This window comes from Cannabis sativa, chromosome 8, assembly GCF_029168945.1.
Source record: "Cannabis sativa cultivar Pink pepper isolate KNU-18-1 chromosome 8, ASM2916894v1, whole genome shotgun sequence".
Lineage (NCBI taxonomy): Eukaryota > Viridiplantae > Streptophyta > Magnoliopsida > Rosales > Cannabaceae > Cannabis > Cannabis sativa.
Genome location: NC_083608.1, coordinates 38,892,423 through 38,906,634, shown reverse-complemented (window position 1 = coordinate 38,906,634; position 14,212 = coordinate 38,892,423). Strand labels below are relative to the sequence as shown.

Here is a 14,212-nt window from a genome sequence, read left to right as displayed (position 1 = left end):
TAATGCATTTATATATAATAATAATAATATTTGTTATAATTAATAAGTTCATGTTTATCTATTGTACAGTGATAATTAAATAAAATGAATAAAATATATATATAAAAAAAAAGGAAAAGAAAGAAAGTGATAGTATTCAATATTCATGTGGGTGAACCCAATTGACCTTTGGAATTTTCTAAGTGACAGATAATATATTTGTATTATTTTAATTTTGTAATTATCTTTTTTTTTTTTTATTTTAAAAAAAATATGTTTGTTTTTACGTAAAATGATATGTAATTTTGAATCACAGGTCAACTAAAGTAGTTAAGCATTTTTTGAAGTTATTTCAACTTCATCTTCAAGATCGATATAAACACATTTAATACTTAGCTTATTAAGGGCTAATTCTAATTTATGGGACAAAATCTTGCTTTTCAAATTGTTGTTATAATTCGGAGTCGAGTTCTAATTTATGTAGCTTTCTGTTTGAGTAGGTTATTTTGGTTTTTTAAGGAAAAGAAGTAATTAATTAATGAAGGTTAGCTGGGAGCATTTAAAGTGATATATAGGTATGTATATATATATTTATTTATTTATATGGTTTTCTTAAAGGTGGAGAGAAAGTAACAAAAACCCAAAAAAAGAAGAGAAAGAAAAAAAGAGTACAGCAGAGAAAATATGTACGCACACATGTATATATATGTGGGCTATTTGGCATGTAGGATTGAGGCATAAGTTGAATAATATATATCTCATTAATCAAAAATATTCTTATATTATATTTTATCAAAAATATTCTTATATTACATTTTATTAAAATCTACTTACTTTTATAAATAAGTTGTCTAATATATTCTTGTTCTCTACTTAAGTACAACACATGATTATATTAATTTAAAGAGTATAATGGGGACATCATTTATAAAAATAAGTATATTTTAAAGAATATAAAAATAAAGGTAAAAATAAAAACAAATAAAGTAAAGTGGGTATATAATGTAATTTTAACTAAGATTGGACTAGATAATTAATCTAATTAATTTTATTTATATGAATCTATTATTTATCCCATCCAGATAGAATAATCCCATACAAGTGAGATTTTTTTTTAATTTTGATTTTGTTATTATATTTTAAATTTAATAAGAATTTTAATAAAAAAAATATTATAAACTTATTTTATAGATTTTTTATTAAAAATTTATTCATTAAAATTAGTAAAAATATAAAATTTTAAAATATCACACATAAACTTTCAAAATTTAAAATAATAATTACTTAAATTGTTTCTAAGAGAAATATTATAATAATAAAATTATATTTTTTTTTTATAAATTACTAGAAAAATTATAGTATTATTTTAGAAAATTAATATTTGTATTAAATTAGTGGTTAAATTATTATTTAGTATAAATAATTTTATATTATTTAAATATTTTATTTTATTATTGTAATTATTTATTAAATATAAATATAATAAATTATTTATTATATATTTATGATATATATTTAATTATATATGATATATTATTTTATTTTATTTCACAATTTAATTATTTTTTATTATTTTTACTGAGAATTTATTTATTATTATATATTTTTATTTTAATTTAAGTTTTCTTTTTTTTTTTTAAGAAAACTAAATAAATATAATAATAAATTTATTCTTAAACTAAACATAAAATTAGTCTCAGTATAATCCAATTTAATCTAATCAAATCCTTTTCAGCTAAGTTCTAAACAAGCTAAATATGTATATATAACTACATATTTATATATATAAGCAGTACTAAAGGTAGGGGCCTAGGCTGGGATTTATATTATGGTTTGAATTATTATACATAAATGGAACGAACTTTTAACGAAAACAAAGGGCGTTGAAAAAAATGGGTACGGATTTGTGTTCACACGTTGGCATTATGTAATATGTATAGAACATATATATGATTGATAGTATTAAACGTCATTCTTTCCGAAATTACAATGCTGTGTGCCCGAAACCATTTTTCATAATTTACTCGATCCATCAATATTGTCGAGACCCCAGCTAACGCCGTATCATATATGTAAAATCTATAATTTAAGTGGTGAAAAATTTAACTTTCAATATCAATTATAAATAATCCTTTAATTAATATTATAAAATAGTTCTCCAATAATACTTATAAATAATCCTTTAATTAATATTATAAAATACATATTTAAAAATAATAAAAAAATATTAGTAACAAAATTAAATTTATTCATTAATAAATTTATTAAGTTAATAAAATATTAAAATAATATCTAACATTCATCATTTTTCATTATTAGCCCCATATTCTTCCACCTTGTGGGACCTAATAAGTCCTCCTCACAATTTTGTTTTGGGCACCTTTCCAAAAGACCTTATACTAATAGAATAGTGTCCATCCTTATATATCCATAATTCTTCTCATTCTTAGCTAATGTGGGACTTTGGTTGCATTCCCAACACTCATTTCTAATTATAGGTATTAAAGTCATACAGACCATCTATTCAAACTTAAATACAAAATCAATTTTTAATAGAAAATGAGATATAGAATAAGACTAAACTAATAATGACATTCCTCCCTCATTCACTAGCATCAATTTTTTTTTTTTGCTCGGCGACGATGGAAAATGTAATCGATGGCCATTATAGTCACATGAGTGAGTGTATAACTTATTTCTTAGTGGGATGAACATATGTGGTATTTGGAATATCAGAGTTAGGCAGGGGTTATGGTATTGGACCATTTTACCCCGAAACCATTTTAGTATTTAAACACTTAAGTGAGGGCAATTTTCGTATTTTGACCTTGAGGATGAGGTGGCTTGTTCTTTTAGTGACATGTGATCACTTTCCATTAAGAGATAAAACTACTTAATCTTTTATTATTGTAGGATTAATTCAATTAGGAATAAAAGACAAATATTAGAAATTCTACCCTTCTCTCTCTCTCTCTCTCTCTCTCTCTCTCTCTCTCTCTCTCTCTCTCTCTCTCTCTCTCTCTCTCTCTCTCTCTCTCTCTCTCGGCCCTACTAGGAAGAATCCAACAATTCTTCATGCTTCTTAGGTGTTCTTCTTCAAGGATTCAAGGGATTTGGGTGGTGTAATCTTGAGGTAAACCCTAGACTTCATTATTTATATTTTATTTAATGTTTTCTTAAGGTTTAAGCATGTAATTTTTAGTTTTTTCTACTGTTCAAATTAGGTTTTGTTATAGTTTGATTTCTGGGATTTAGTTGAGTAGAAATCGAGTGACTAGAGATGGTTTTACTGGTTTGGTGTGTGGTTGAGCAAGTTTGACTTTGGCTCTATAATGGTGTTTTTAAATTTTGTGCAATTTTGTTGTTGTTCTTGTTTGAAAATTATTGTTGGGTGTTATTTTAGGTAGTCTCGAAAGTTTGGTAGAATTTGGGTTTGATTTGAGAGAGTCGTGAAGTTTTTTGGGATTTTTGCTATGATTCGGTTTACTAGTTCTGCTGGAGCTGTAGAACCGGCTAATTATTTCACTGGGCGAGACCCCAAAACAGGTTATCCATTTGGGAAATTCGGTTTACCATTTTGGGTAGTTTTCAGAGCCTTAATTTTTGTGTTTTATCGATAATTAGGGTATTAACATGCTAGTTAATGATAGAAAAACTTTTGATTTTGTGTTTAGATTCCCGAAAAGGAGTTTTAGCAAGTTGTTTTCCCATTTACGTGAATGTGACATAGGGTATCCATTCAACGCGTGATTTTTCGTTCAAGTCGACCGATACACTTGAATTCAGAGACGAGGTAAGACTAGCATAGAATGTATTTATATATGAATATGTGTATGTGCAATATATGCATGCTGATTATGTGATATGTATGCTGCCAACACTAGTGCGGTTGTAGTACTGAGTGCATTGGTACAGTGTATGATGTTTAACGGGTACAATACGGTGTTACCAACACTAGTATGGTTAAGTACGTAGTGTGTGTGGTACAACACTTAGTGGTACTCGAGGTACGGTGCAAACCTTACCAACACTAGTACAGTAGCAGTATGTAGTGCCTGTGGTACAATGGTTGTACCTTAGTTATTGAACATTCTTACTCATCTGATAAGGCTTGTGGATAGGTGTATGGGCACCTAAATACAAGTTGGTAATACATATATATTGTATGTTATATGCTTTTCTTACTGACTTTATTGACTCATAAATATTGCTTTCATGTGTAGGTAAAGAAAGGCCAAAGCTGAACAACAGTGAGTTTAGAGCTTGGGGACGATTGTACATGTCGAGACGATGGGACTTGGAGGGTTCGGTCTTGCGACAACTTGGGCTTCAATTTGTAGTCGATGTGCGACATGTTTGTAAAAGTTATTTTGTATATGAATGTATAGTGTAAAAACGAGATTTTAATTTTGTGTGAATATATGTATATGTTTATAAAAGTTTAAAGATAAATCAAAATTTTAATTTATCATGATTTTCGAGAAAACTCTTTAATGAGCATAGGTGTGCACTATACTTAGAAAGTCACTGTAGCGTGCCTAATCTTTAGGGCGTTACAGGCTGCGCTGGAAAAAGCTTACTGGTGTGTTATCCCTACTTTTGCCAACAAAAATGCACCGATAAAAGTAACATTTCTCGTAGTGTCAGTTTCATGAAATGTTGGGGCGATAGGGAAGCCATTCGTGGCTTTCATTTTGGCAGTGGATGGACAGAGACAAATCTCTGACGTTGGGCCGACCTAATGCAAAGAGAGAGAGAGAGAGAGAGAGAGAGAGAGAGAGAGAGAGAGGGGGGGGGGGGGCGGGAGAGAGAGAATTCAAGTTGGAGTTTTCTGCATCATGGGGTTTGATTCCAGAGTCGATCTGGCCAAGGGGTGGTTAGAGAATCACCGAGAATGAAGTTAGATAGGAAAAACTGCTCTGAGACTGATAAGGCTTTAAGGAGGATGGGGAGATTGATACTTTGTCTCTGTGAAGGAAGCTGTAACTCATTTCGGTGAAATTGGTTACTAGAAACTACATCATCCTTCTAAGCTCTTTCAACAACATTGTGAGGAACTTAGTGGGATAGTGCGGCTGAGTGAGGAGAAGGATAAAGAATTAGGTCTCTAAATATTAGGTTCCTAAAATTAGAGTTTTTCATTTTTAGTTTTTAATTTAATTTTTTTTATTTCTTTTATTTTTTTTAAAATTATTTACATGGACCAATAAAATTGTGCCATGTGTACACGTTGTCCACGTAGATGTACACGTAGACTTGCTAACATGGTACTTAACATCCAAAAATTGATGGAAATATTAAATTACTAACTAAACACGAATTTTAAGGGTTTTTCTGCTAAAAAATAGATTTTGGGCTCTAGTTGCAACTAAAGTTAAAGTTTTGAATTTTTTGAAAGTTTTACTGTAATTTACCCTATTTTTTATCGACCATCAAAAAATAAGCTGTATTTTTGTAGACTCCAAATCATTTTCGAACATATATTTATGATGGTTAGTGAGTCATATATCTCAAAAAAAAAATATAAATACGCTTTTCAACCAACTTATTATTTTGGAAAAATGTGATCTTAGAAAAATGTGGTAAAAGCTAAATTTATTTTTAAGAAAGAAGCTTGTAAAATGGTAATTGATGGAAGGGATACTATTATTTGGGAGGATCCTTAGGTCTCTCATAGTAAAGAGTTCTTCTAGAAATCTAATGGCTCTTACCACTGAGTTTAGCAAAGTGGTTGATCTTCTATCAAATAGTGGTGATTGGAATACCCATAAGTTAAATAGCATTTTTGATAAAGAGACTATTTCTGCTATCTTAAAAGGAGGTAGAACCTCTGATTAGGGTAAAGATAAATGGGTTTGGACTTCGAAAAGCGATGGTCATTTCTCGTACAAATCGGCCTACCTTATCCAACAAATGCAAAGGGCTCCTCACTATGAGGTTGCCCTTTCTCCATGGAACAAGTTGTAGAATAGTAAAATATTAGAGCACCATAAGGTCCTTTAGTGGTGTATGCTGTCTAACATGCTCCTAGTTCGATCTGTGCTCAACAAGAGATTCCATATTAATGATGCGGGTTGTCCTATTCGTGAGGTTGAAAAGGAATCTATGGAACACATTTTTCTCTCCTGCAACTTGGCTTTCATTTATGGTGGTCTTCACCTTGGGGTATCTTTCCTATCTGTGGTACTGGCATTCGTATGTAGGACTGGATTAAATTTATTTGGGACTTAAAATTCCAAGGTATTAATGCAGATGAAGCTTTTCTTTATGCTTCAATTGTTGTCGACACCATTGGGCAGGTCCGAAATGATAAGATACACAAATAATAAGTTAGATAATGTGAAATAGTTTATTGACTCTATTCATATATCTTATACTGATCATCATGCTTATTGTTGCCCCTGATTTTGCCCAATATATGTGGACCAACCAGACAAGGACACGTGGATCAAACAACTTATCATTCAAACTATTTGCTAAGTCTTTATGTAATAAGGCAGCATCCGGGACATGCCTCCCGGAGAAGGCATAGGGAGCCCCATACGCTCCCGAAAGCCCAAGTAACGCTAAGGCATCTCCGCAAGGTGTCAGGCTTCCCCTGAGCAATCAAGTCGCATTTAATGCCGCATGGGAGGAAGCGTCTTGGGACTGCTACACGCAATAAAGTCTGACGGCACAACCCCCAACCTGCAGCTACAAAGTAATGATCATTTAAGTCTATCGACGGCTACACTGTGAAGAGTCACATCAGTCAAAAGACAATAAGGACATTCCACATAAAAGCCCTACAACACCTAGGGATTTGACCATGCATTACTCATGGTATATTCATTGGGAATGCCCAACTTTATGGATACTTACAGATACACTTGTACAATAGTTCTGGGGATCACCCCACCAAAAACACTATAAATACCCCCTCAAAGCTCATTAAATGGGGTCGAGAATCTTGGGTTGCACAAGAGCAAGAAGAGTAAATACTCACCAAGAACATTCTCTGTATGTACAGGAGTGAAACACTCACCAAATTCATTCTCTGTATTAAATACATCCATAAATAAGATAGACTCGTGGACTAAGGCTCATTAACGCCCCAACCACATAAAAATCCTTCTCTAATTTTCTTACAGCTCTATAATCTTATAATATTTTATTGGTTGCCGAAAACCTCGGTCAACACTTATCTTTTCCCTAGTCCTACTTCGAGTTTGTTGGATGTCTGACATCCTCCTCCTCAGGATTGACTTGAATTATGATGTGAAAGTAGGATTAGAAAGTATGTGTATTGCTGTGGTAGCGAGAAACTATCTTGGCATGGTGGTTTGGGTTCAAATGGCACGGTTAGAGTTTTCTGATACTTTGTGAAGCAGATGCCTGCTGCTTGGCTTTGGATGTAGCTAAGAGGAACGATTGCAAGTTTAATATTGTGAAGAGCGACTAGGGTAGTATTGACTTTGAGAAAGAAGCGCCTCGCCAACTATTAGAATACTAGTAAAGGCGCCTTAGCCTATCTATAAGTTGGGGCCTTTTCTTGCTCGTTAGCGCCCCCTACCCTAAACTATTAGTTTAGTCATACTCTTCAAGACCTTCCTCTAACAAGTAAGCAAGTAAGCTACCTTTTGAAAACCTTACTAATAGTGGCAGGGGAAAGATGCGCGAAAGCACAGGACCTACGGGCCAAGGGACAGTCTTAGGTAGACAGCTTCTATGGGACGTAGGCCTCCCAAAAGGTAACGGAGGCGTGCAAAGGTTTCCTCAGGCCAGATGGAGATTGGCCCTCAAGAGCAAAGGCAGAAGGGAGCTTGACAACAAGACCGACCTGTCGAGCAAGGATGAAAGTCGGCCTTAGTCAATACACTTAACGGGAAGGAGTCTCATTAGGCGCTTGAGAACTATGCCTCTTTTTTGTAATAGAATCTCTCTCTTGTTTGTTAGTTGTATTTTCTCTAGTTTTAGTAAATCTTATAATTTTGTAACTCATAATGTAATAAAGTGGGCATTTACCCACTAGTGGTATGGTTGTTTACCGACTTCTTCTATTTCTCTAAACTTTTTTTTATTTATGCATGCTTTTTTTTTTTTACAAAAAAAACAACTTATTATTTTTATTACCATTTTTTTTCTTCTGCCATGGGATCCGAGACACGTCCATTTACACATTTTAATTATTTTTTTTTTGATGAAATTAAAGATAAAATTGTTGTTTAAATTTTAGAAAATACTACTTTTGTGTTTCCCTTAAATTTTCATGAAAAACTTAACATTTGCGTGGAAAAGTACGTAGATGATGATGGAGGCCATTAATGAGTAGTCGTAGTAGTGTCCTTAGAGTTAGACTGAGTACAATTGTTTAAGTAACTGAGCCTAAGAGCATCTCCAAGGAGCTCATCAAATTTGGTGTTGTACTATCACTAAATTTAGTGTCAAAAATTATTTCTACTCCAACCACAACACCACAAATTACACTAAAAAATATTACTTATTACTATATTAATTTTGTAATAAAATAAAAATAATTATAGTATTCACATTTAAATTTACACACTATAATTTAAAAGGTATTTTTACAATACACCCTTTCAAATAAAAGAGTCACTCGTACAACAGACAATTTGAATTTTATTTCGGCTTGTTACATTTTTTTTTTTTGAATTTTTTCGAAATTTTGCAGGATATCTTAAATAACTAGAATGTACAGAGTTGAAACAGTCTATTTCACGCATCTATAAAATAAAAGAGTTTTGCGTGCAACAGATTGTTTGAACCTTATTATCGGCGTGTTAAACTTTTTTAAATTTCTCAAAATTTTATTAGATATCTTAAATAGCTATAACGTAAACGACTATATAAAAATTAAGCTAAAAAATTTTCTTAGATGCAACAAATAAGAATGCATCCATGGATCTATTTTAAAAAAGTACATTGTAGAATTAATATGTTTAATCTTATAAATACAAATGATAATATCAATATTTATAAATATAAATTAAATAATAATAATTATTACAAAAAAAAAAAACAAACAAGAATGTCGTAGCTACAGTACCACAGCATATATGCCGTGCACTGTAGCCACACGGCATATATGATGTATCATTTGCTGTTACGTTGGAGGGATTACACACACCAAATCCAAAGTTTAGTACCTCCTTGCACTTGCTCTAACATATTAAGCCCAAGCACCCAACCTACGATCAGTTTGGACCTACCAACTAATCAAAACCACCTAGCTGTTACAAGTTTTTTCTATTGAAAAATGTTATATACATACATATATATGGGCTTATTTAGTCCGTATAAAAATAGTTAACGAAATTACTTTTTAATTTTTTGACCTCTAGCAATAGGTTTTGTAACCGATTTCTACAGTTTATATGTTCAAAAAATTAATTTATATTTATTTGTTGTAATTTTTTATATAATATTAATATTTAAGGGATACTTTTGTAACTTTACTAGTTTTATTTTTTTAGTATGTATCTCTTTTTCTTTATTATTATTTTTTTTATTTAAGCATTTATATATTACAACCATACATAATTTGGCACTCGAACCCAATACCTCCAACACACACTCTCTATGTTCACTTGAGCTAGCCTCAAGTGTTTTTAGTATGTATCTCAAATAGAAGAGAATGTATCTAAAGTGAAAAAGAATGTACCCAATAATTTTTTTTTCTTTGAGAATTATTAAACTGTTTAGTTAATTAAATTCACTACTTATTCTTTTGTTAGGAGTGAAAATTACTAATTGATAGTTCATTTATATAATTATTTTAAAAAAATAATTTTTACTTCTTATAAATTAATTAATTATTTATAAAAATGACAAAAATAAACACGTTATAAACTAACATTTAATTTATATTCTTATTTTTTGAAGTACTACCTTTTTTTCTTTCTTTATTTGATTAACAAACAATAATTTGTCTATGAGTCAAAAATGACATTATTGTTTATGATATTATCAAAAAATAATAAATAATTCTTTATAGAATATTAGAGATTGGGAATTTATTGTCACTCTCCTCTTTTGTTTCCTATACTTTTTATATATGATTAGTTTTATTATTTGCATTATTTTAAGCTGACATAAATACTATCATCACATTTATTAAGCAATAAAATACATTCATAAAAAATATAATTTAATAAAAAAATCAATTTTAAATAATGTATACTTATTAATTTACTCTGAGTTAAATAATATAATCATTGTGTCATTAAGCTTTTATTCACACAAAATATATTATTATTATTTGTTTATTTTTTTTTTTTCTAAAAGAAGAATGATTCTAAAAACTAATGGTATGTTTACTTATTATTATTATTTGTTTTTTTACTAATAAATAATGCGAATTAATAGTAAGATAATCATTTTTTTTACATTTGTTTACTTACATTATTAAAATTAGAAAATGGAAAACTTGATTAAATAAGGGAGAAAAGAAAGGGAGAACTTCTCCCACCAATTTTGTAAGGAATGCCAATAGATTTTAATGATTTTTATTTTATTTTTTAACATTAAAGATACAATGACAATTTTGTCCTTTAAAATATATCTTACAATATAACTACCATATAATATAGTTTAACTCAAAAGGGCAATTTAGTCACTTTAACCATTCCGATTACGTTTCCTAATAAAGTAAACAAGATAAATCATTACTATTCCATTTTCAAATTTTTTTAGTAAATAACATATTACAAATATTGATTCCGATTATTTTTCATTTATTTCGTTATATTTCTCTATTAATTTATTCCGATTTTGAATACTGTATACACTTTAATTAGATTTTGGTGAGAAAACAAAAATGTAGAAAAAATATAAGAAAAAAGGGGAAAATAAAAAATACAAATTATTATTTTACCCTCAAAGATTATTTAACGAAATTAATTCTTTTTTAAAATAATCAATCATCATATTAAACAATTCTCTGAATAATGTGATATAGAGATGATCTGAACACCATGAACTTATATTTTAAATCTCCAATAAATTTAAAATTACTATTGTCGCATCAACAAAATAATCAATTTTATTATTATTTAACTATAAATAAATTGCACTCTTTAACAATATAAAATAATATTTACAGAAATATTTCTTGTAAATTATTGATATAATTAATACAAGTAGTTCATCTCTTAATTTATTAGTTCATAATTAGAGTAAGTCAAAATTATCTCAAATAATCTTGAGACTATGGGCCTACAAAATCAAGTTCTCAATACTAGATTTGAAATTTACTGAGTAAATTTTTCAACTAATTAATTCCTCTTGATTCCACTGTAAATTTGGAATTATACTCTTAATTATATTGAACGCTCTATATACTAATTATAGATACGTTATAATTATCTATTGTTTCAATCTAAATAACTAATGATTCTCTACATATAGTTTGCATATATTTATTATTTTACTCTTCGATGTATTTTACCCTTAAAACACTTAGCTCCTTGTAAATAATATTTCAGTAAACTATTATAATTACTGAAATAAGTGCTCCACCATTAACTCGTTTAGCCATGCTCTAAGAAAACTATTATTTTACTAGTATTTATAAAATTTATAGATTCCATATCTTTGATTAAAATTCAAACTCAATTGCACCCCCGAGTTCTCTAGTCCGACGGGTAAACGAGTAACGAATAAGTCAAAGAACTCGAATAATACAATTAGGCTAAATTAAAGCTTAACCATCTCAAGATTGAGATCAATTGATCTAAGATTAACTAAGTGATATTGACTTAAAAAGGATATAACGGTAAGTTTATGATATCTTTTCTATTGTCAATATCAGTCTAGTATTATAAAAAATTACAATAAACCCTTTGATTAGTAAAGGTGTGCACAATAGTAAAAATTATGATAACACGCTTAATCTAGTAGGGTGTTACACAAACCCGAACCATGGATCCTAGCCCTAGTCTCAGGCCAGGACCCCAGCCTCGACCTTGACCTAAACCCAGACTTGGACCCCGAACCCAGACCCTGGCTTAGGACCCCAAACCTCGGACCCAAACTTGACCCCTGTTTAGGCTCTGGTCCTCAGCCCTGACCTGGACCCTAAACCCAATGCTTGACCCAGACCAGGACCTCGAACCTATACCTTGGACTCGACCCCTACCCTGTCCTCAACCAAGACCCTGGACCCTAACCTTGACCTCGACCCCAACCCTGACCCCGAACCTTAGACCCAAATTTGGCACTGGACTCAACCCGGATGTGGACCCATCCCCAATCCCGACCTCAACCTGAACCCCAGACCCCGACCCCGACCCAGACTCAGACCTTGGACCCAAAGCCTAGACCCCGACCCTGACCCGAATCCCAAACCTAGCCCCTGACCCTGGACTCGGCATCAACGCTGGACTCGGATCCTAGATCCAGCCTTAGCTCTGGCCCAGACAAACAAAATCAACAAATGAAATGAAAATAAAAATAAAATTTACAGAACACACTTTTATTTTTTGTTTTTAAAATTAAAAAACAAAAATGATTATAAAACACATTTTTATTTTTCAAAAATACAAATTTAAAAATAAAAATTTCAATTTTATTGTTGTGATTAAAAAATATTACTAAATACCATCAATTTTTATTTTTTTTTTAAAAAAAATTACTTTTATTTTTGTGTTTAATATTTTTTTTTAGGAAAAAGAGTGTTACAAAAGCTATCTTATTTAGGGAAAAAAACAGAAAAATACAAAAAAGGAAAAAAAATTACAAAAATACTATGGGCCGGCCCATTAAACATTTATACAGTCCACATACAAATATTTACAAAAATACCACATGCACTAAACCTTTAGCTGCACGGAGCGAACAATGAAGCTGACATACCTTGATCGTTTCAAAACCGCAAAACAACTAAAATGAAACCAAAACGAAGAAAATACAACCATTAATTCCGGCGAAATCAACTGGAAAAGAAGACCTGCAATGATCTAAATAGAAATTTACGAAAAAAAACCAGAAAAACTGGGAAGAAACTAAAATTACACAATTATTTTCGGTTTTATTCGATCAAAACAACTCCCCCTAATATCGAAATCCGGATTCATGAAATGTAGATCTGTAACAAATAGATCTAGAGCTCCCCCCTAATCCAAAACAAGGTATGATGTGAAATTTTTTTAAAAAAAAATCTCAAGAATAATAGATCTACGTTATATATAGTTGCATTTTGGTTGATTATTGGTTTCCAATGTGGAATATATTTTTAAAAAAACAGAATAAGAAGAGCAAATTTGAATTAAGGGACAACACGTTACGTATAAGTCTGTTTATTTTTTGTTTTGGTTGCATTATAGTTGCATTATCGTTTTAATATAGTTTATATAATATGCAAGTAGCAAAACTATAATAAAACTACAAAATAACTGTAAACAAACTAAAATACAGAAAAAACTCTTTGAACATCAACATCCATGATAAATTAAATTGTTACCCATTGATGATATACAAATGGATAGGAAACAACTAGACAAAAACATATTTCCAAAAAAATAGATACAGAACGTGTTTACACTATTAAAAAACTGTGAAAAAACTAATACAAACTTAGAATAGATCAAATGAAAAAACTGAAATGAAAAAGAATAAAACATACGGAAAAACAAAAACACAAAAAAAAAAAAAAAGACAACAAAATGAAACAGTTTTTAAGACTAAACAAACGAAAATGAAAAACCCATAAAAAGAACAAATAAATTAAACTAAAAAAATAGTAGCCCTAAAAAACCAAACGAAATGCTAAAATAAAAAACCTAGAATAGTAAAATCGAAAAACACAAGACACACAAATGGCAAATACAAACAAATTTTAAATAGGGGCGAAACCAAAAAGAAACTAAAATCAAACCTTATACTGAAGACCAACTCCATCTTGATCATTTTTTTTAGCATCATCTTGAGGAATTTTTTCATGGGCTGCCACCTTTGATTTCTTCTTTGGAAGAGCTCGCCCACGTTTCGACAATGGAGCAAAATTAGAGTCATCATCCTCAACAACATGTCGTTTACCCTTGTTTCTATTAGCTAAAGATTTCAACTCCATTTTAGAAATTTTTTTTTGAACAAGGGAAGGAGTTGATGAAGAATAAGTTACAACCATATTTATATATTAAGAGAAAAATAAAAAGAGAGAAAACGGTTGATGGGAGTTGAAAAAAAAATTGAAGAACAAAAAGAAGAGTGAAAATGGAGTTGTGATTGTGAAGAG

General features: G+C 30.3%; 1 protein-coding gene across 1 annotated transcript; it reads right to left on the bottom strand.

The window, feature by feature from the left end:
* Positions 1–12,685: 12,685 nt before the first annotated feature.
* LOC133030298 (uncharacterized) lies at positions 12,686–14,212 on the bottom strand. Its single transcript, XM_061102906.1, has 2 exons — positions 13,853–14,212; positions 12,686–12,858 (listed from the first exon to the last, which is right to left on the bottom strand). The coding sequence occupies exons 1-2, from the start codon at positions 14,102–14,104 to the stop codon at positions 12,769–12,771; spliced, it is 342 nt and encodes a 113-aa protein (XP_060958889.1). The 5' UTR covers positions 14,105–14,212; the 3' UTR covers positions 12,686–12,768.